The 24,702-nt window shown below is 39.0% G+C and overlaps 1 protein-coding gene across 1 annotated transcript in view; it reads left to right on the forward strand.

Moving 5' to 3' along the window:
• The window catches only part of SERPINI2 (serpin peptidase inhibitor, clade I (pancpin), member 2), a 38,707-nt gene that overhangs the window by 6,856 nt on the left and 7,149 nt on the right, over positions 1 to 24,702 (forward strand). The window contains 5 exon segments of the mRNA XM_006890390.1: positions 4,817 to 5,047; positions 6,849 to 7,043; positions 7,124 to 7,316; positions 19,986 to 20,083; positions 23,167 to 23,253. Of these exon segments, the coding sequence (XP_006890452.1) occupies positions 4,817 to 5,047; positions 6,849 to 7,043; positions 7,124 to 7,316; positions 19,986 to 20,083; positions 23,167 to 23,253 (804 nt within the window).

Genomic DNA, 24,702 nt, shown 5'->3' on the forward strand with positions numbered 1-24,702 from the left:
ATTTGAATTTGTTGTGATTACTTCATAATTTATTCCAAAGTGAGTTTTAACAGCTGTTATTGAGATTTTCCAGTGATTCTTTCTGTTTATGTAGTCAATCTGATTTATGTGAATAGTATATATTTATATATTATTATATAGTATTTTATATCTATATAATGTGTCAGGTGTTATTTTCTACACTTGGTATGCATAGTTGGATACACAGATACATACATAGATAGGAAGAGATAGATCTATATATTATTTCATTTTATGCTTACAATTTTCCTTTGAGGTAGATATAAATTATCTATCTATGCACCGGCATTTGGGTGTCACAGTGATTGAAGCATTAAGCTGCCGATCTAAAGGTCATTGGTTAGAACCTATCAGCCGCTCTGTAGGAGAAACATGTGATAGCTGCTTCTGTGAAGATTTACACCCTTGAAAACCCCATAGGGAATTTCTACTCTGTCCTATAGGGCTGCTAGGAGCCAGAATTGACTGGACAGCACTGTGACTGTTGTGCGCTGCTGAGTTGAAACGGACCCATACCTGACGCTCCAGTTATTTTTAGAAGCAGCTAGTGACACAGGAAGAGACTGTTCATCCTTGACAGACGTTGCAGTTGGTGGATTTGAATTGTGTCCTGAAAAAAAAAAAAATAAGGGACAAAAAAGTTAAATAAGTTAGCAAAGAGTAGTGTTAAAAGTAATTCAAAACAAGGTTATAGACAATAAAAGCAATTACGATCCCCCCCCCATTTTCTTTGGAAGATTACATATGGACAATTAAATGTTAACATTTTCATGCATATAATAAAATCTGCAAATCCAGTTTTGCGTTGTGCTTCAGTAAGGGAGAATGAGAAACACAGATGGACGATAATTGCAAAAGGTAAAAGCAAGAACATAAAAAATATTGAGAAAAGGAAAAAGAAACTATTCTAAAGAGAATAAAAGAAGTAGAAACAGAAAAAGAAGAATGGAGATCATAAGTTTTGTAAGGGGGCAGAGTGAGCTCCAAGAAGAGTAAACAGGAAGGAGGAGAGGTGGGGGCAGGAAGCTTGGAGACAAGTCCCAGGTAGTTCACAGTGTAGAAAGGGAAACATGAAGGCAGTCCTGAGCTTGTCTTTGATTAAAATTTCACATTTGATTCACTTCAGTTTTGTTTTTATTATTTCAAAGACTGTTTGTTTTGATTCCAGAGCCTTTTGACATACCCTTAACTTCCGTGTCTAAGAAGGCTCTCATCAGCTTCCTTTTAGTCTAAGCTCTGTCTCTGACTCTTAATTGTTCATCCTGCATTCTAGCAATTGACTTTTTACTTTTTCTTAAATGAGTCGTCTAGTTCTGTCCCTCTGTTGCACCAGGTTTACTTCAGGGGAGTTTGAGAACGGGACTCCAACTCCTGTCCTCCCAACACCACTGTGTCTCTCTGTATCTGTGGTTCTCTTTCTTTTCCATGTTGTTGAAACATCTGCTCAGGATTTACCTTTTCTAGTATGCTGAGAATCTCTTTTCCTTCTGAATATCAGTGCTTACTGATCAAAGGCTGTGAAGCACTTGTGAAGGTGATTGCTTGTTCCAGGAAGTTTTTGGAAAAGGACTAGACATGAATTCCTGTTTTAGATCCACGTTTAACAATCTTGTGACTTGGTCCTAGGTATCTGTTCCACCTTTAAAACGACCACATCTCTCTAGGCCTCAAAGGCCTCATTGCCAAAAGAAGAGAGTGGATAAAACTGTTTACATCGACCTTTTAGCTAAACTAATCTATAGGTCTGTGACTACTTTGTTCTTATTAATTTTAATGAAGGTTTACAGAAACTTTGGATTTCCATTCTTTCCTTGTAGCACTTTTCTCCCTGCCCACCCCTCCTACCCAGTTCTCCCTTCTCTTTGAAAAGTAAAAGAAAAATTCTTTCATTGTTATACAATCCCTCCCCGCAAGTCCACTCCACTATGCAGCCTTCGTTCTAGACTCCTGTCATGACAATAATACCTAATCATATATCCCTTTTAAACAGTTCTCTCCCTCATCTCTTTGAATTCAGTATACACAATTTATCCCTTCTTTCTCAGTTTCCTTCCAACTCTGATGTCAGTCCTGTTTTACAACAGTGGAACTATGCAATATATGTCCTCTTGTGACGGAGATATTTCACTCAGCAAAATGTCCTCCAGGGTCACCGATTTTGTATAATATTCCATGAGTTCCTTGTTTTTCAATGCAGCATAGTATGCCATTGTGTGAATATACCAGAGCTTCTCTATCCATTGGTTTGTTGATGGGCACTTAGGTTGTTTCCAACTCCTTGCTATTGTGAACAAAGCCGCAATGAACATGGGTGTGCATGTATCTGCTTGGCTGGAGGTTATGATTTCTTTGGGGTATATTCCCAGTAGTGGAATTGCTGGGTCAAGTGGTATTTCTATTTCCAATTTTTTGAGAAAGCACCATGCAGCCTTCCATAGTGGTTGTACCATTTTACACTCCCACCAACAGTGAATTAGAGTTCCAGTTTCTCCACAACCTGGCTGTGACTACTTTAGGTTTTTTTAAAATTTCTGGTTTAGTCACACTGCACATATGATTGACTGGTGATTTCTTAATGGCATTAGTAAGAATACACTTAAATTGGTACTATTTCCTGTAGGGTTAGTTCAGGTCAAACAGTAGTCACATTCACTGAGTGACCTCTAGGCTCTCCAAGGCTCATTTTTAAGAAAGGAATAAAATTTATCCACATTGCTTATTATGGTCCATGCATATTTATCTTTTATTGAAGCTTGTTTTTAAAGAGGTTTTTATCTATAAATTAAATCATATGTAGAAGTGAGATAACTTTAGTTTCTCCAACCTTGTGCTCCTTGGTGAGATTGTTTTCATTTACTTCTGAGTCCAGTGATTAATCAAAGGGCAGCTGAGTTGCTTGTCACACAATCTTAGCCCTTAAGCACATGACATAAATCTATTCGCTCTGACAAATGAGTTGGAACTCTTTTCACTCCTCTTCTCAGCCTCCCCACCATGACTCTAAAAATGTTCATAAATTACAAATTCTGGAAAACTGATTTGAAATTTTGTGACTTCATTTCTGACCTTAATTCATTTTCTGGGGGAAGCTCGTGTGCCTTCATTCCTGCATAGCCTTCTAGCCATTAAGAAAAGTCTCAATGTTCAATCTGGAAACGATGCACCCAAAGGTAAAACAACTCTCTTCTCTTCCTTGCATATGGAAATCTGGGATTCTAAAGAATTACTGGAAATTCTTCACACCCAGTCATATAGAAGTCAGAGTTAGTCTCTCAAAATCTTTTTAGAATTTTGCCTAAGTCTCCAGAAATGGAGAAAAAAAGGAGTTTGAAAGACAATACAGTATACATTGCAGAATCCTTTCTACAATTGCATAGTTTGTACACTGAACGTGAAAACCAGAGCAGAGAGAAGTGAGGACTAAAATGGAGACACCACTTAGATGTGAGGTCATAGCCTGCAACCCTTAGGAAAGGGAGGCTGTTCTTATCTGCACAGTAGTACTCTATAGACTTGTGTTAGCCCTGCTGTGTCAACGTTAAACCTTGGGTGTAAACAAAAGACACACATATGCACACACCTTATTCTAATTGTTATCTGGTTGCAAGCTCCTCTCTGTAATATTTTAAACTCTCTGACCACCTGTCAATATTGGACTTTTGTTTTTTCAACATAAATTAATTCATATAGTTAATTGCTAAATTACAGGAATGCCCTGTCAATGCAATGGCTATGTGGTCAATGGTTCAAAAGGACCCAGTGACTGTGGAGAAAGAGGTGGCAGTCTACTCCTGTAAAGATGACAGCCAACAAAACCTTATTCATTCTGTCACATGAGGTTGCTTTGAGTCAGAATTGACATGACACTTGACAACACCCAACAACAACAATACCTGAAAATATAGCAAAGTTCATAGAAGGACCTTTACTTTGAATAAAATTTTACTTGCTGGATTCAAGGATTAAGTAAAATAAAAGGAAAATGTAACATTTTATAATAAATAGAAACATACTGAGCAAACCATCACAGTCAGATTCTCTCCTAAACAAGTGTCAGCCTATGACAGGCTGATGGACCGAAAAATCAAGCCAGTAATGACTGGCCAAGGGTAATTCTTTTAGCTGACTCCCAGGAACTCACTTAGCTGGTGGTTTGGTTGGAATGGGGAAAGTCTTTTCATTGTTCATGTAGACAGCCAAAGTATATAGAGTAATGAACCTGGAGAAATAAGCAGTTCTGATTCTTACGCCTCTCTAGAGATGATTATAGAGGTTACCTTGTTAAATTTCAAAACTTGGACAGGTGCTTTTGCTCATAAGAGAGCAATTCCTTCTTAAACTGAAACTAAAGTAATATTGAAAGGGATTGCTTATCACAATCCTTGTCAAACCACCATCAGCACGCATTAGCATTCTCTTTTGATAAATACCACATGCATCTATCGTGTGAATAATGAGATTCTAAACATAACTTTTCAACAACCAAAAGTGATCTCAATTTGCCTTGAAAAGGGGGCTTTCCTTCAACCTGTGTAGATGCTTATTTTCCTTTTTGACAAATTTCAAATCTACATACACATTCTTTCTTCCCCTGTAAAAGTGGATTTCTCCTAAAAAATGTATTTTTCTGTGGAAGATAAATGCTTCAAATATTTATACAAACTTAGAAAGGATTGTTATTTATACCTAAGCGTGCAAAAAAATGGTGATATGAATCAGAACACTTAGATAGCAAAACTGAAAAGCTGTTGTTTTTATGTTCAATATGTCAGTATACATTATAATTATTTTTTAGGAGAAGAGTTTTCTGTGCTGAAGTCATTTTTCTCTGCTGTCTCAGAGAAAAAACAAGAATTTACATTTAATCTTGCCAATGCCCTCTACCTTCAAGAAGGATTCAGTGTGAAAGAACAGTATCTCCATGGCAACAAGGAATTTTTCCAGAGTGCGATAAAACTGGTGGATTTTCAGGATTCAAAAGCTTGTGCAGAGACAATAAGCACCTGGGTTGAAAACAAAACAAATGGTAAAGTTCTCTATTTTCATAAAATAATTATTTGCCATTGTATCCGTGCTTTTTAATGTCCTAAAATAAAGAATGGCTGGAGATGTTCTTACTGAACTATGGATCAGAGCAATCAGATCTCCTATTTCATTTCACTGCTATTTAAATGAGTCCTAAATATTAGTGAAACCACGAGAAATTGTAAGCCTCTTTGAAAGTTATCTTCATATCTTTCTGTCTTGGGTTTGGATTTTTGTTTGTTTTGTCTGGAGTGACACTTATTTTTTTAAATTCCTAATAGAAGAACTTTAAACATTAATTTTTCTCCCAACACAGGAGCTTGTAAGTACAACAGCAGCCTTGATACCTTTGGCCAGGCAGAAGTTAAATCTGTCAATCCCAAATGCTTTATTTCCCACATAAACTGTAAATAATTAACACATCTTGGCTGAATGTGTTAAAGTGTAATAAGGAAAGTTGACAGTCTTATCATAAACCTGGTAATCCAAATTTAACTTAAATGCCAACTGACAAAATTTCCAGAGATACTGGAGTGACATAGTAGAAAAACCATCTTAAAAAATCACACAAGTCTAAATTCAAGTGCTAGTGCATTATAAAGAACACCCCATTTACAAATGAGGTACTAGTAGGCTGTTTCAAGCTTATTGACAGGGGGAACTCTGGAGCTCTATTTGGTAGGTAGTTGTGCTGCCAACCCAAAGGCAGACGGTTCTAATCCACCATCCTGTGCTTATTTAGAACTTCTGAAAACTTACTGTAGGGTCAGCCTTGAGTGAATTGCTACCAAGAAATAGATAAGAATGTATAAGCACACCTTTGAGCTGTGGTGCTGGAGAAGAGTATTGAATGCACCATGGACTGCCAAGAAAACAAACAGATTCATCCTAGAGAGGATTAAACCAGGCTGCTCCTTGGAGGCAAGGATTCTGGGGCTTTGTCTGACGTACTTTGAGCATGTTGTAAGGAGAGACAGGTCTTTAGAGAGGGACATCATGCTGGGTAGAGTAGGGGGACACCACAGGAGGGGAAGACCCTCTATGAGGTGGATTGATTCAGTGACTGAGGTACTCGGCATGGGTGTGTCGGGGCAATGAGATTGGCACCGGATAGAGCAGGGTTTAGGGCTGTTGTACATAGGGTCGCTATGAGTCGCAAACGACTCGATGGCACATAACAACAACATAAGCATAAGAGACTCCAGTATTCTTCATGGGAAGTTTTATGTAGGGTTCTGAACAGTGTTCACAGAAAAAATCCCATTATCAGGATGCATTAGGGAAAACTCAATAACATCTTGTCACATTCATCTCTAATAATTTAGAAATGCTTTTTGGACAGTAAGAATAGTGGTGTCAAGGAGAGAGATTATATAAGCATTCTTGCCTTATTTTCATAGTTCCAGCCTAAGAAAGTGCCAAATTTGTGTCTACCATTACCTTGTTAGTTGCTATCAACTTTTGAAGCAACTGGAAACAAAATTCTAAATAATAACCCTGAGCAGAGATACTTTGTTCTTTCTGAAAGAAGACTGATAGAAATATTTTTGTGGAAGAGAGACTATTACTAATGTATGTTCAAGTTGGTCTAAAATGACCTCCTTTTTGCGCTGTGTCCTAGTAAAACAATTTAGAGTGCTCCAATTTAATCTCCAACTTGCCAAGTGAGATGATAAATTATGTAGTCACTCTGTCCACAAGTGACCAGCAAAAGGAACTTTCGTGTCAATCTTATTTTAGAGCAATTTTACTCAACTTCTATTACTTCTCTCTTTCTGCCTCCTTCTCTACCCACTTGACAGGAAAAATTAAAGACATGTTTTCAGGGGAGGAGTTTGGTCCTCTGACTCGTCTTGTCCTGGTGAATGCTATTTATTTCAAGGGAGAGTGGAAACAAAAGTTCAGACCCGAGGACACCCAGCTGATGGATTTCATCAAGAAAGACGGCTCAGCTGTCAAGGTTCCAATGATGAGGGCCCTTCTGAAAACAAAATATGGTAACGTGAGGCGCTGAGCCCTCAACATCTGGATTGGGGAATTGTCGATTAGATTTAATGTTTTCTTTTCTTCGTTCCAGTTTCTTTCATGGAGTCTTCACGGAACTACCAGGTTTTGGAATTACCTTATAAGGGTAATGAGTTTAGTTTAATCATCATACTTCCTGCAGACAATGTGAACATAGAGGAAGTGGACAAAGGCATGACTATTCATCAGGTCCTGAAAAGGGTCTCAGAAATGCAAGAGGAGGAAGTGGAAGTCAGCCTCCCCAGGTGGGCAGTGTCTTATGTCTTCACTTGGGAGGAATCTGGACAGTCTTCTGAAAGATAGCATACACTTGAGAAAGCCATTGACATAAATGGAAATGTGAATCCATTTGGAAGAGTTCCTCAAGGAACTGGATACAAAGGCAGGTCTCATTTCATTGTTTTGCTCCAAAGAGGGCTCCATTTAAGTGCTAATTCTCTCTCAGAGAGATGAAGAAGTTTAGAAACAAGACTGCTGGGAATAAAAAAAAAAAAAGAATTATTGATTTTTTATTGTAAACATTTTTATAAAGAAATTTCAGAGAGAAGCATGTACCTAAAATAACCCTATTCATAACTCCATCTGCCTTTTTTTAAACAAAGTGACAGAGTCTATATTGGTTCGATCCTGCCCATAATTTCTCAATTTCTCCTTAAATTCACCATGTTCTACATGTGATGTGCCTCCTTGTTCTTACCTTTGGTTTCTTGTATACCTTTTGGTTTCTACTTACTTTTCTACTTAGCCAGGATCTAGTAATTAGTCTTTCCAATTACTTGGTCACCAACACATATCATGGTTTTTTTGTGTCCATGTTTGACCCTTTCATCCTTACCTAAATCCTTCCCAATTCTATTCAATCAGGAGTCACCAAAAAAGGACTTTTCTTTTTTTTTTTTTTTTTTTCTGGAAAAAAAAAGGACTTTTCTAAAGTTCAACTCCTTGGGATCCGTGGTGGTAGGTAGTTACACTGTTAGCCAGAAGTCAGGAAATCTAACCCATCAGCTACTTTGAAGGAAAAAGATAGGCCATCTCTTCCTATATGATTTGCTGTTCCTCAAAACCTGCTGAAGTTCAACTCAGTTTCAGCTGACTGGCAATGAATTGTTCAAGCTCTACTACTGATACTCTTAACGAGAAAACTCAGAAAGCAGTGACTTCTGCCTTTACTGAGACTAGAACGTGAGACCTCTTGTTAAGCTCCAGAGAACTTCCTTTTCTAATAAGCTCATCATACCAAACCTCTTTCATGTGTCCTCTACTATATCTTTTTAATTTTTTATTTTCAACACACGTCTTAGCCTGCTGTTATCTTCAAATCAGGTTATCAAGTAATTTTTATCGCGCATCTAACCTTTGCTTCAAAATTTACACACACACACACACACACACACACACACACATCTTTTCCTCTGCTTCCCTTGATAAAGAGCCATCTAGGATAAATTTTCCTCACTCTACCATTCCTGTTACTTAAAGTGTATAGCAATGCTCATTTTTACTTTTAAAATCTTTTTTCTGGAAATTTTCCTTGCTCCCTGACTTTTAAAAAATTGTTCCCTCAAATTTTGTAAATGAACTAGCATTTTAAAAAATGGCTAGAAGAGCATGTAGACAGAGAACTGCCAGACATTCAAGCTAATTTAGAGGAGGCGGTGGAACAAAGATGTCATTGCTGATGTCAAATAGATACTGGGTGAAAGTAAAGAATACCGGAAGGGGGGAAAATGTTCCCACATAAAAGTGTTGACTAGTGTTTTCATAATCAGAATTTTACTTATTTTCTCTGATAAGTCTTGTTGTTGTTACGTGCCGTCGAGTTGCAGGCGACTCATAGCACCCTATGAAGGAGAGTCCTTCTACGCTTGGGTGCCTTTCATCCTCTCTCCAGGTTCATAGGGTTTCCAGAGGCAAGCTATTTATGGAAGTGGATGCCACTCCTGCTTCCAAACTTGTTTTCATCGAGGAGCTCCACCCCACTCTCTGTCCACATTGGGTAGCCAACCATTAACGGATTTGACACATCCGTGTCACAGTGTTCAGCCTCACAGCAACCACAAGTGACCTCGGGACGGCAACTTGTACACCAGGGCTGTATGACCTAGAGGAATGTCTGAACAAAAACAATGAAAGACAGGCCCAAGGGCCCTTTTGGGCTTGAAGCCGCTGCTGCCTTCAACCCAAGTCTTAGTGCTTGCCATTTATGAGTTTGGATGACGTAGTTCATAGCAGGTGGTGCTGCTAATTCAAAGACCCACCTTCTCCGGCAGTTTGTGCCCATCAACAGCTTAACAACAGAAAGAGAAAATAATTTATTATGATTTGCAGCCTTGGAAACCCAAAGGAGGGTCAGTAATGAATTGTTCCCGATTGATGACAATTAATTGAGCTGGTTTCTTGATCTTTGCCATCGTGTTGTTATGTGCCATTGACTTGGAACGGAATCATAGCTGACCCTTCAGTACGTTTTCAGAAGATGTAAATAAAATTGGAGGGTTTTGTCCACCTGTCTCCTGTAGAACAGCTGGTGAATCCAGACAGCCTCCCTCTGGGTGGGCAGCAAAAACTAAAAGGTCAGATGAGAATCTTCCAGTTTTTAGGAAAAAGATGCCAGTGTCCACCCATAGAGATTGACAGTCTCAGAAAACTGATAGGGTATAATTTTGACCTGGAAGAGACAAAATGGAAGTGGGCCTTTTTTGTTTGTTTCAGTCATGAGTTGAGGACCCCAGGCTATTACGTACCCAGGCTATTTCCTGACAGGTCAGGGATTTGAACTCACTATCTCCTCCATTGTAGACATATGTAGCAGTCTGCGTCTGTCAAGACGAGAACCATAGGGACACTTCTACTCCATCCATGAGGGACACTCTGAATCAGAAGTGACTGGACAATTGGGATTTGGTGTTTTCAGTTTATTTAGTATGTGGAAGGTTCTGGGGTAACAGAAATAGTTTGTGCTTAACTTCTAATATAAATAATAACGAATGTAGATTATATGTGTGGTTGATTTCAGACTGCAAAAATTGGGATTAATCTTCAATTTCCTCCTCTTTGACTTTAGTTGTTGATGAATATATTTGAATAGTTGGAAGCAGGAGTGGCATCCACTTCCTAAATAACATGCTTCTGGAAACTCTATCAACTTTGATAAAAGTTGATGCTTGTAGAGGGGTTTCAGGCCTTTTGTTCATAGGGTCACACTGAATCATGCTCGACTCGAAGGCAATCAACAACAACAATATTTGAATAATAGTTCTATCAACAGGTCTTACTCGTATGCATATGAGTGCTATTCTGTAGCTCACAGCATTGTACTTCAAGATGGATCTTAAAATGATCTTTTTGCTTATGCGTGAAACCTTCTTTTTCCTTACTTTTTAAATTCCCAGCATAATAGATCATGACTGCCTGACTCAGAGAAGTCAATGCCAATCTAGCTCAGCTTGTTAATACCTAGAATGTCAATCTTTATGTGTTACATTTCACTTTTTACAAAGTCCAGTTTTCCAAAACTTCTTACTTTGTACTCACATTCCAGTTATTAGTGGAAAAAGACTGGCAGGTGTGCTAGGAATCAATTCCTACCAAACAGCAAAGAGTTTTCAGGTTTGACGAACATAAAAGTGAATAACTCGAATACTTACAATGGCACCATGACTCAGTAAGGCCTAGAGCTCTGTTCTTCTAAAGATTACAGACACGAGTCCTGCAGTTTCCCTCTGTAATACATGGGATTCACCGTGACTCAGAATGGTCTAGATAGCAATAGGTCTGGTTTTTAGGTTTTACTAAGGGATAGAATTGACATGACAGCAAGTGGTCTGATTGTGACTCACAGCTCCAAATTCTATAGCACTAAGCTCCTAGCTTGCTTTGACATTGCTACTGAGCTATTATTTTGACTGCAGTCTTCAAGATGGATTGAAGCTCAACATGAAGAAAACAGATTCTCACCCCTGGTCTGATTGACAAGATCATGATGGAAGATGAAGAGGTTGAGATTGTTGACAGGTTCAGTTTGCTTGGCTCTACAATCAGCACTCTTGGTACCAGCAGCCAGAAAACTAAAAGACATACTGCATTGTGAACATCTGTTGTCAGAGACCTCTCCAGAGTACTGAAGAGCAACGATGTCAGTTTGGAGTCTGTCCTCATGATGACATCCTTATTCCTCAATAATTTGGAGCTGTCCCTAACTGCAGACTTTGCCAATGCAATACATCTCCTTACTTCCAGAGTGGTACCAAGGGTGTTAATTGTGGATTCAAGTAAGATGAAGCTGTTGAAAGTTTCAATCTTTTGTCCATTTAGCATGATGTTTCCTTTTGGTTCAGTGGTAAGAATCTTTGTTTTCTTGATGTTGAGATGCAATCCATATTGAAGATTACAGCCCTTGATCTTCTGAAACAAGTACTTCAAGTCTTCATTTTCAGCAAGCAAAGTTGTATCATCTGCATGACTCAGGTTATTATCAGTCTCCCTCTGATCCTGATACCATATTCCTTTTCATAAAGTTCCTTTCTCAAATGATTTGCTCAGCATACCTATTGAATAGGTAGGGAGAGAGAATACAACTTGGATACATTTCCTTTATTTTAAACAATGTAGCTTTCTCTTGCTCTATTCGCAAAACGCCTGCTGAAGTAGATCTAAGTTTCACATGAGCGCAATTAAGTGCTCTGGAATTCCCATTCTTCTCAGTGTTTGCCATAACACGTTACAATCCACACAGTGGAATGCCTTTGCAAGGTCAATAAAGCACAAATAGACTTTCTTCTGGTATTCTTTACTTTCAGCCAGGATCCATCTGACATCAGCAATGGTATCTGTGGTGCCACGGCCTCTTCTTAAACCTGCTTGAATTTCTGACAGTTCCCTATCTATGTTCTAGCCATTTTTGAGTGATCTTCTGTATTTTGCTTGCCTGAGATATGAATGATTAATGATATTGTTTGATAGTCTGTACATTGTGTTGGATCACCTTTTTTGGAAATGGGAACAAATAGAATTCTCTTCCAATTAGTTATCTGGACAGTTGCCCTCCAAATTTCCTGGCATAGACTGCTGAGGACGATCAGAGCTGTATCTGTTAATTCAAAGAAGTCAGTTGGTATCGCATCGATTCCAGTGCCTTCAATGCAACCTCCACTTCCTCCTTCTTGACCATTGGCTCCTGCTCATACGGAACTTCCTGAAATTTTTCAGTGTCAGTCAGTTCTTTTTGGTACAGTGACTCTGTGTATTCCTTCCATCGTCTTTTTGAGATGCTTTCTGAGTCTTTCAATCTATTGCCCATAGCATCTTTCAATATTGTGACTTTGAGGCTTAAATTTGTTTTTCAGTTCTTTCAGCTTGAGAAATGCAGAGTGACCCCGTAGTATGTGTTAAATTAATATTGTTGAATTAAATTCCCTACATATATTAGAAGATGATTAGCTATTATTCTTTTCTAATTTAAAATATCTCAAAACCATAATTAGCTTTTTAACTTACCCTTTGATTCTTCCTGTACAAAGATCCAAATGAATCCTTACTCTAATACACGCAGCAAAATTAGAAAAATAGCATCTCAGCCGTATGCTTGAAATTTTCCTTCAGACAGAGAAAGACAAAGCTTTCTTTGGACTCTCAGCATTGCAGATCGTTCTATCTGTTCTTTAATCACATTCCTATATTATGTTTAAAATGTATTCACTTCCTACAGAAACGATAAGTCTTCTGATTTCTTAAAAGAATGATTGGCTCATTTTCCCCCATGTTAATTAACAATTTCAGCCCATCAGGACATATTGATTAAATTGAGTTTCCTGAGCACCAAACTGACAGATTGAAAGTTCTGAAATACATTTCCCCCCAAATGAACTATTTCCTCACACCAAAATAAGATAAATTTAAAGTCTGTTTTAGTACAAAAGAGTGAGAACTACAGAGGCCCGTTAAATGTTTCTTTGTTAAACAGACAGTTTTATATTTTACTACTCAATGCTGTGGTTCTTTTATATCCGAGTCAATAAGTAATGGTTTTCAAACTGATAGTTGAAGACGTTAGTAAGTTTGGAAGTCTAATATCCTATCTGGAAACCCACATGAGCTGATTCTGAATTGATGGCAATTTGAATCTTTAAAAAGTCTTCATGATTGCAAAAATAAAAGGCTCTTTGGTAGTAAAATTTAGTGAACATGAAAATTAAAGTAAATAATAAGAATGTTTGCATCGAAGTTGTAGTAGGAAAAAGCATGCTAATAGCTATTTAGATTATAAATTGAGAAACCCTAGTCTTCTCTTGTGAACCTAATTTAGATTCAAGGCCAATAAGAACTCAAACTTAATTCATACTAATTCATAGCTGACCCTGTAGTGAATTTTCAGAAGTCCGTGAATTATACAGGAGGCAAAGGCTCGTTTTTATCTCACAGAGACACTGGTGGACTTGAACACCACATAGGTGTGGCCTTCAGTTAGCAGCGCAGCTCCAGAAGGACGAGGCCAGTAGACTGCCAAAGTTCATGATGTAAAATTATTCAAATACCGCCTCTTCTCTCAGGGAAGTTCTCCTCTAACTTTTGAGCTTATTCTTGTACAGTCGGTATATTAAAATTTTATCCACTAACACTTTAAAGCCAAAGGTGGATGACTTTAATCTGTGGCCCTCAGGCCTGGTTTTAGTTGGTTTTGGTCAAATATTCTTCTAAGATGGTATAGCCCTGGTCTGTCCATTTGCTGGACAGAAGTAACTCGTGGTTGCTGTGAAGCTGAACACTGTGACACTGATGTGTCAAATGTGATAATGGTTACCCATGGTGGACAGTGTTTGATGGAGCTCCCTGATTAAAACAAACTTGGAAGCAGGAGTGGCATCCGCTTCCAAAATAGCTTGCCTCTGGAAACTCTATGAACTTGGAGAAGTGATAAAAGCTATACAAGTGATCAGGTCTTTTGTTCCTAGGGTCCTTAAGAGGCGTCTGTGACTCAACAGTACTTAGCAACAACAACAACAATGATAAAATGATCATACATATTTTTTGATGTTGTTTCAAGGATTCCTAATCCAATAGGTATAAAATGTCTGTTGTAGTTACTTTTTGTTATGTTCTGTCAAGTCAACATGACTCGTAAGGACACTATGAAGAGCGGATAAAAAACCCAAACAACCTTGCCCTGTTCCACACTATTGGGATCCTCTCCACCAAGCTCAAGTCCATTGTTACAGTAAAGGTGTCAATCCATCTCACCGAGGGTCTTCCTTTCTTTCAATGACCATTGACCTTTCCCAGTATGATTTCTCTTTCCAAGGACAAAGTTACTACTGACAACATGCCCAAAATATGTAAGACAAAGGTCGAGAATCCTTACTTCTAAGGAATACCTAGTTGCACTTTCTCCAAGACAGACATGTTTGTCCTTTTGGCAATACATGAGATATTCAGAACTATTCTCCAACACCACAATTTAAAAGCATAGATTATTCTTTGTTGTTCCTTAATCACTGCCTAACTTGCAGATGCGTCATTGGAAATACTATGTCTTGGCTTACATGCACCTTAGTCTTTAAAGTGACATCCTTGCTCTTTGGTAACACAGTTTAGTTTCTCAACTAATATTATGCTTTATTAATATTTGCCTTGTTATTCTAATGAAAGCCATACATTTATTATCCATCTGTTACAGTGCCTGCCAAACACTTTATACTTGCCACCACTGCTTAGAATGTTTCATTTAATCTTCACAATAACTTGGGGGTAAAAATCTCCTCTCCTCTCCTCTCCTGTCCTGTCCTCTCCTCCCCTCCCCTCCCCTCTCCTCTCCTCTTTTCAGACCTTCAGATTCGGTCTCAGACAAATAAATGCCTGAGACCTAAATAAATTAGTCACATAAATAATAAATGACAGAGGAAAAATCTCAATAGGATAACAAGAAGTCCAAAAATAGATGCCATGTGGTGCAACCATGAGGGAGAACACATATGCCTGAGCTAGTGGAGGTAGTGGGTGGAGTGAGTGGCACAGGAAAGCAGAGATTGCACTGAAGAAGAGACGACGTGCAGTCTGGACAAGGGAATATAGTGTAGAACAGATTAAAAGGTGAGTGGTGGCATGAAAAACAAGCTCAGAGGTTTGGAGCCACATCACCAAGGAAAGGGACAAAAGGAACCACAGCTTGTGTAGGATGGGAAAGGTCATTGGCTAGACTAACTCCTTGACCTTGGCCAACCTTGGATCTGCATGTGTCTGCAAGTGGGTGTATGTGGATGCTGTGAATGTGAGAGAGAGAGAGAACTGGAGGGAAATGAGGTTGAATTTGAGCATAGAGGTCATGACCACCTGCAGTAATGACTACAGAATGTTCATTTATTTTAAACTATAAGGAACTCATAGAAATAAGAATCTCAAATTTGCATTGAAAAGTGTTCATGTAAGCTCATATGTGACAGAAAATATTTTCTATTTAAAAGCATCATGCACACACACACACACAGGGTGGGAGGAGGAGGAGGAGGAGGAGGGGAGAGAGAGAGAGAAGGAGGAGGCGGGAGGAGGGAGAAGGGAGAAGAGAGGAGAGAATAAATAGTTACTGTTCCCACCTAACAGTCCAGTGTCACCATCATCAAAAACTATGTTTTGTTTTCTCTTTGCAAACGTAATATTTGGTTTGGTTGGTTATAACCCTTATAGTATTAAGGATAGTACAAAGTCCACTAAATCAAACTGTTGTAGTGGTGGTGTGTGCACTATTGAGTTGGAACCGACCCATTGTTGACCCTCCAGTAGGTTTTCAGAGACAGTTAATTGTATGGGAGGAACTTGCCCATCCTTCTCCCAAGGAGCAGCTGGTGGCCTCAAACCACACATCTCAGGATTGCAGCACGGCTTCTTGCCACTTAGGCCACCAGAACTCCTGTTGTTGTTATGTGCCATCTAGTCACTTGTGACTCATAGCGAGCCTATATACAAGAGCCCTAAATGCTGCTCTATCCTGTGCCAACCTCGCCATCTCAAACACACTCATTCCCACACTCCACTCACAGAATCGATGCATCTCATCGAGGGTCTTCCTCTCCTGCACCGCCCCTCCACTCTCCCAAACATGATATCCCTCTCCAAGGACCAGTCCCTCCTTGCAATATGCCCAAAGTATGTCAGACAAAGCTTCAGAATCCTTGACTCCAAGGAGCATTCCGGCTTCACCCTCTCCAGGACAAACCTGTTTGTTCTCCTAGCAGTCCATGGTGTATTCAACACTCTTCTCCAGCACCACAGCTCAAAGGCATCCATTCTCTTTCTATCATCCCTAGTCACTGTCCAGCTCCCTGATGCATAGCACGCAATTGCAAAGACTGTAGCCTGGGTCAGGTGCACCTTAGTCTCCAGCCTGACATCATTGCTCTTCAGTACTCTTGAAAGGTCCCCTGACAGCTGACTTTCCCAATGCAATTCTTCTCTTGATTTTCTGGCTGCTGTTACCAAAAGAGTTGACTGTGAAACGAAAACTCCTAGGATGTCAAGTATTAAAGAGAAGAATTTAAAAAGAGACCCATTCAAGGCTTGTTTTAATTAAAGAAGAGTCCTTATTAAAAGATAAGGAAAGTACAATAGCAATGTGAACTCTTGAGACATGGAGCGGGGCCGTCTCAGAGCAGAAATTGTTTTCTTTCGTTTTATGCATCTTTGACCTCTGGGAGTCCTGCTTATGCTTGATGATTACTTTTAGGAGGAAACTGCAGTCTTTTAAACAAATAATTTGCAGCAGCTTCACAGGAGAAAGATGAGGCAATCTGCGTCTGTAACGATTTGCAGAGTTGAAAATCATGTGGGGTAGTTCTGCTGTGTCCCGCAGGGTCACTGTGAACCAGAATTGACTGGATAGTGTTGGGTTGAAGGCGTTCATTTATAATTACTGTGTTACTAAGTGTCTAACTGCCTGTTCACCGCTTATCTTTTTACCAATGGTTCATACGTCTTTTGACAATTTTAAAGAACGTTTCGGAAAAGAGGAAATGAATCTCAATTGTGACAAATTTGGAAGAAGCAAATAGTTCATTCTGTATATTGATGAGATTATGCTTTTGAACTACGTTTTGAATAAAAAGGGTGAAGGTTAGCATGTAAGCTTTAATTTCAAATGAATCTGAGTTTAAAATCTCAGACCCATAGTGCCACTGTTGTAAAATGGGACTGACATAGGGGTTCGGGGGAGACTGAGAAAGATGGGATAAATAATGTATACTGCATTGAAACAGATGAGGGAGAGAACTGTTTAAAAGGAATATATGATTAGGTATTATTATCAGGACAGGAGTCCAGAACGAAGGCTGCATATTGGAGTGGACTTGAGGGGAGGGATTGTATAACAATGAAAGAATTTTTCTTTCACTTTTCAAAGAGGAGAGCGAACTGGAGGGGAGAGGGTAGGCAGGGAGAAAAGTGCAACAATGAGTGAATGGAAATCCATTGTCTCTATAAATTTTCATTAAAATTAATAATAATAATAGAAAAAGATATAGATACAAAAAAATCTCAGTTCCAGCACCTACCTTGACTATAAATATGAAAATCAAACCTTCATCTTCTGATGTATAAATGGGGAGAATAATGCCATTTTCTTGAGGCTGTGTTTTAAAGATTAAAAACTATAATCTATATTAAGTGCCTAACACATAGAACTTCTAATTTGCCCCTGGCTATTCACATTCCCAATAATTATTGATAATTAGACACTGGCTGTGGAGTGTACTTTTATTAAAGATTGAGTTTCTATTACTGTAAGTTTTATTAGAGTATATTGTGAGTTAAATGACTCTGGTGATAATTGGATATTATTACAAGTTGTAATAAGTCTTGCAGTAATCTTGTCATTAACCTAAAGTTATTGCTTTGTTATACTAAAAATAGCCAGCTTAGAGGTAGATTAGAACATTTATCCTTCACCTTTTCGGGGCTTATATTCTATCCAGCTCAAAAGAAAATAGTACGGCAGTAACACAGGTGGGGGAGACCAAAACCCGCAAACCATTTTGCTGAATCTATCTTTGTTAGTAAGACGGTACAAAGAAGAAAGTTGAAAACAATTGGCACACGCCAGCAATTTTCATTATCATTAGCTTTTAATGTGCTTTTGTACCCATTACCATTTGGCAAGGACTCTGAGTGAGTTATTATCTTCCAAAAACGACGTACTATTTTACCAGGAAGTCATTTTGCCTGGTAAAATTCTGCCGCGACGTGCTTCATTGTTTTGAAGCATTATAATTAAGAAGATTGTTCGGTGTTTGGCAATTAAAACAATGATATAATTAGAGTGATTGCCCAAGCTTAATTTCAAGTCCCAGGTGTGGGCCTGCACCTTAGAAAAGCAAAGCTCTTGTGTTTGAACGGGAGTTTACACACACAAAGCTGGCTTCATAGTCTGTATAGATGCCTGTCAGGAAAGACCTAAAGATGCTTAGTATCTAACCCTGTTGGCCAGGAATTTTGTTGATGGAGAGATATTTATTATTCCTGTTTAAAAGCTTTTCTTTATTAAAAAATTTATTATTATTGTTTTATATGTGTGTACCGTCAAATCAGATCTGACTGGCACAGAGGGAGATTGTCCTTCCTTCTTCAGCAGAGCACCTGGTGGGTTTGAACAGTGCACCTCTGGGATTGCAGTGCAGCTTCTTGCCACTAGGCCACCAGAGTTCACCTAAAGGCTTTTCTTTTATAAGTTACTAGCCTAGCTTTAAAGTGAAAATCAATATTTTAATAATCTTTAAAGTCAATTAAGTCCTATCAATATTCTCTCTCTCTCTCTTTTTTTTTTTTACACTTTTTTATTTAAATGGGACATTGAGGTTCAGTGGTTGCTGTTAAGTTGGAATCTTGGAAAGATCAGTACTTGAGGGAATCTCTGGTGAAAATTCTGCCTCCCAGGTGAGGCGAATTCAAAGTGGCCTGGTCCAGAGGAGAACGTTCTGGGAGCTTTAGTGGTAATGGATTGCACTGCCAACTCAAAGGCACACGGTTCAAATCCACAAACTGTTCTATGGGAGAAAAACAAACCCTCTTTTCCATTGAGATTTACTGCTTGTGCAAACCCACTTGAGGGTCAGATATGTGTTTCAGCTTGATGGTGCATTGCCACACATCACGGGGAGTTGTGTTGATAATCCAAAGACCACTCCTCTTTGATGGTTCCAGGCTATCTGAGATTTACAATCCAGCTCAGTGGGGGTCAACAATGGAATGGAAGAGGGAGGTAGGGGAGGAGGTACAGAGAGAGAGATCAGCTGACTTCTGGCCTCAAAATACTGGTCAGAGCCCTTTTCTGCCCTCTGTCTCTTTTTACTCTTTTATGGAGACTATTGGGATGATATTGGATGTGTCTTTAAACTGAAGGTAGGGACACAATCCAAGCACATTGGTTAGATGAAAGATAAGTGATTGATGCTTCTTCCACCCCAACTATCCACAGCTTCTTCCACAGCCAACTATCTTTTCCAAGGACTGTTTCCGTGCTCCAACTCTCTTCTTGTAGAGTATGTTGGACATCTGCCAAGAGACATGTTTGGTGGTGTGAAGAACCTGACTACATAGAGTTGCAGCGGGGAGCCGAGCTTCTACATTTCTCAGGAAAGAATCACGCCACTGAAAAATGAAACTTTCATTTTTTTGGTACATGTTACTTAAAAAAAGAAAAGAGTATTATTTCTTCTTCCTCCTCACCAACTATTTATTTGGGGAAACAAGTTATTAACAACCCAGAAGAAATCTGTGGCTCTAGGGGAAAAGTGGTGTGAAATGTAACTGCGATAATGAAAGAAAAGATTTCTCAATATCATCTCTTCCAAGGTATCTTATCAAAGGCATGTTAGTAGGAAATACACAGTGTTTAATACTTTTATTCATCATCTTTTTTTCTCCCCTCTAAACAGATTTAAAGTAGAACAAAAATTAGACTTCAAAGAAGCTTTGTATTCTTTGAACATAACTGAGATATTTAGCCATGGCTGTGACCTTTCTGGAATAACAGGTAATGGGATAAATAATTCTTATATTACCATGTTAATATGTTTCCTTAGTTGGTTCTATTAACAGTCAGATCTTAAAGCTGAAATGAAAGCATTCAACCACAGAGAACAGGCCTGGTGAATACACGCTGGAGCCTTGTTGAGCTGTCTGTAAACAAGCACTCTATTTTGCATTTAAGTAGTTTTCCTTAATAAAAGTCAAAGACCAGTTTAGAATGTTGGGTAAGTGTGCTAGCCCTCCTTATATGGAAACCACACAGGTAAAAAAAAAACATTCTATGGGTTTTTGTTTTGACTTTGAATTGCTTTATCTGAATAATGGCACTGACAATGTGAAGGTTCTCTCATCTAAGCAAAGCAATATAATAAAGCGCTTACAGACCGATTTGCAAATGTTAACGCAGTCATAGCAAAGCCTTTGAAACAGACATCTGCAAGCTGCTGGATGATGCTGAAGGCACTCTAGAAATTGTGATGCTTCAGAGTGCAGATTTAGCCACACATTTCTCTGGACTGACAATTCAGAGAAGACGGTGCATGGTTAGCATAGGAGAGAAGCCTCTAGCTGTGGCAGGAGCGCCGGGTACCACTTGGAGGGGGAGGCGCAGAGTGAGGAGTTTCTATTAGCTCTGGACGTTTCCCACCAGCTGCGAGACATCAGTCAGCAGTTCAGCGCTAATTGCCACAGGCGCTATTTTCTAGGGAGACTGCCGCCCCCGTTTGCACCTGGGGATACAGCACATGGTTAAAGACTCCTCACTTTCACAACAAAGCCAAAGGCAGCCTGTTAATTCTTCTCGCCTTGGCTGTACCCACCAGTTCAAAAATAACTAAGTCAAGAGAAAAAAAAAAATATGTATCAACAGGGACAGTTTGTCCCAAGTTACTGAACTCGTTTCGTATTCAGCCTTCTTGTTCTCGTCTGTCGGATGGGATTTTGTACGACAACCTGGAATTGTCCGGGAAAGGTTTTGGCCCTGACTGTATAAATATCCGGGAGCTTGCGGGGGCATTCATTAATGTCTTCGCTCACAATTATGCGGTAGAATAGACTGGCCTTTTGGAGAAAGGAGACCTTGATGGGGCACACAGGTGTCATAGATGTTCATTGTTAGTTTCACACCTGACTTTGCTACTTAACACACCTGACGGATGGGGTTGGCTTCATTGACGATCTCATTATTATCACTTAGGAGACAATCAACATTAAATGCCCAAACATGGCCCTATAAACGACTGCACCCTGAAATACTGTCTCTTCACCAACTTGAAATAATCCAAAAGATTTTTTTCAAACACTCTTCCCCCTTAACTTATCTGTCAGTAGGAAGCTTGTTAGATAAACAACAGGCATTTCAAACAGTTATTCGCTGTACAAATTCCAGGCAATTTATGACTTCTCTAAGCCTTCCAAAATGTTTCATAGAAGATGTGTGAGATAATAACCATGCAAAGAGAAGAATAAATAGCTGGAATTTCCTACTCTTCCATGCCTGAATTCCCACTGTGAGCTGTGAAGTACTTTGATTCTCTCTTATTGCCTAAGTTCTTATTTCAGCAACAAAGACTATCAATATGTACCTTTGGGAATACGCTTTTCATTTGTGGAACAAACATTCCCTAAAGGTTACTAAAGTTCCCTAAAGTAAACACCATTCTCTGGGATATTTCCCTGAAAGTTGTAGTACTACATGATGGCAATGTAATTAATAAGCTTTGAATGAGTGTTTATGTAGAGACACTTTAGAACCTTTAAGATGAACATTGGGATTCTGTTATTACTTCTTGTTTCACTTTTAGCAGAAGGCATAAACTTCTTGAGGTTCAAGTTTCTCATGAGTTAAGTGGTATGATGTATTCTATTATGACAGTGGCCTGGAACTGGCCACTCACTATTTGTTCTGTTGTACAAGTGGACCCATGAGTCAGCACCAACTCAATAGCATCTAACACCAACATATCCAAGTTGCTTCAGGGAAAAGTAACAGATTGCAGATTTGACAAAACGTTTCTTTGGACTTGACGATTCTGAGAAGATGGGAACAGTTAGCACACGAATCACCTATTTTTGACATCTGCTGTATAGTCAATGCTCAGTTTTCTGTTTTATGACAGAGGATTGTTGTGTTGTTGATTGTCGTCGAGTCGAGCACAACTCAAAGCGACCCTGTAAACAAAAGGCCTGAAGCTTTTCTATAATTATCGATATTTATCAAAGTTCAGGGAGTTTCCAGAGGCATGTTGCTTAGGAAGTGGATGCCATTCCTGCTTCCAAATGGAGGATTACTTGCATCAAATCCATTTTCTCTCTCAACTGCTCCTTTTCTTCTCAAGAAACAAGACTCATCTTTCTTCCTTCTACCCTCCTACTACTTCTGAACGCTGAGGAACATCTTCAAGTCTATCTTGTCTTGTCATAGCAAGACTGGCCAACAAGGTGAATATCTCCGCTGCTACGGTATCAGAGACACTTTGCACATCCATCAGTTCTCCCAAGGACAGAAGAGGAGTGTTCTCCCTCAGCAGAACAAAAAAGTGTAAAACTCCATCCTACACAGAAACATCTTACCAGGTTCTAAAACGTACCTTTGAAGTGATTTCTTTTTTTTTTTTTAATAAATGACTCGAAACCTCTTTTGACTTTCACTCACAGTCTTGAAAGAAAGTCAGTTTTGTTTTTAACTCAGATCAAAACTGGACGCAGTGTTAAAAGGTAAGTCGGCTTTGAGGTTAAACACAGAGGGTGGGATTAATTCAAATCTTTAAACAGTGTTTTTCATCCCGTTGCCAGACCAAGGCTCGAGGTGGCAAAGCCTACTGTTCATTCAAATGTCTCGCTTAGTGGGATTCCAGATTTGAGGCTTGGCCCCTTCTGTCTTTATCTTTTCTATCAGAGCTGAAGCTGTATCATCTCTGTAAGAGCTAAGCCTCGACTACCTTTATCTCCAGAACATTTACTCACTTGGAAAGAGAGTTTGCTTGTCCTTTTATTTTTTTGTGTGTGTCATTTGACAATTTTGTTAATGTGTGGCTTACTGGGTCGTGACTCTTGATTTTAAAAAGCCGCTGTCATGTTTCTCACTAGACTCATCTGAGGTGTATGTTTCTCAAGTCACACAAAAGGTTTTCTTTGAGATAAATGAAGATGGCAGCGAAGCTGCGGCCTCAACAGGTAGGACAAATAGTATGTCAACAAGCTGGGAGAAAAGACTTCAGGGGGAATCAACATTAGCTACCAGTTATGCCCCAGCGCTCAGCTCTCCTTTCCATTTCCCATGTTTTGTGCACTATAGGAAGAACAAAGAAAACTGTCGAATAAGTTGCTTATGCATCTCTATAGTCAAAGAATTATTCTTAATGTTAATGAAAGTTTGCTGAGACTTTGCATTTCCATTCATTCATTGATGCACTTTTATCCTTCCCAACTCCCTCTCTACAATTCACTTTTCTCTTCGAAAAGTAAAAGAAAAATTCTATGATTGTTTTACAATCCCTCCCCCCAGGTCCACTCCACTATGCAGCCTTTGTTCTGGACTCCTGTCATGACAATAATACCTAATCATATGTCCCTTTTAAACAGTTCTCTCCCTCATCTGTTTCAATGCAGTGTGCCTAATTTATCCCATCTCTCTCAGTCTCTACTCAACCCCGATGTCAGTCCTGTTTTACAACAGTGGCACTATGCAGTATTTGTCCTTTTGTGGCTGAGGTATTTCATACAGCATAATGTCCTCCGGGGTAACCTATTTTGTATAATATTCCATTAGTTCCTTCTTTTTCAGTGCAGCGTAGTATTCCATTGTGTGGATATACCACAGCTTCTCTACATTATTTAAGTGGACAGGGAAAGAAGTGAGAGTTGAGACCTGTCGCCTGCTATTTCCTCATTTGTAAGCAGGATTGTCAGCTAGGAGATGCATCCTAAACCAGTGTGGAAGGAACTCGAGATCAACTATTAAAGCATCATGGCTTAGAAATGCTTCTTCTGAAGTAATTGTATTACTTACATCCTTCTATTAAGGCGAGTTAATATAATTTGATTCTTGTTACTATATTTCAGGTTGTTATTATTAGTCTCCCTGGAGGTGGCTCCAACTGAGAGTGACCCATTGACTAACACAATGAAAGCTTGCCTGTCCCTTTGCCAGCCTCAGAGTCATAACTTCAGCCCAACGTCCCCGTCACTGTGTCAATTCACCTTATAACTGGGGGTCTTAACATTAACTCTCTAACTTAACTGCTCGTTAATATCAACTGCGGATCTCCTGAAAAGTCTGTGCTGTGGCCATTTCTCAAAATAGTCAAATCCATTTTACTAGGAGTGATTTCCAGTGGTCGCTGTATATAAGAATAGGAGACTTTGCCTAGCTATATGATAGTGACTTTGCCTTTCCTTTTTTATCACAACTCAAAATATCAAATGATAATTTGAATAGCATATCTGATATTCTAGAAAGGAGAAAAGCATGTATATTTTGTTATTAGGTATATGTTTGATTATTTTTTACCTGCTCAAGTTTAAAAATTGTTGTGCAATATTATTGATAAAGAAAATTGTCATTGATAAAAAAGATCTCTCAGGTGAGAATAGACATGTTTAATCTTAACAAAGAAGGAAAAA

This window comes from Elephantulus edwardii, unplaced genomic scaffold (assembly GCF_000299155.1).
Source record: "Elephantulus edwardii isolate Elephantulus edwardi_28Jun2011 unplaced genomic scaffold, EleEdw1.0 scaffold00088, whole genome shotgun sequence".
NCBI lineage: Eukaryota > Metazoa > Chordata > Mammalia > Macroscelidea > Macroscelididae > Elephantulus > Elephantulus edwardii.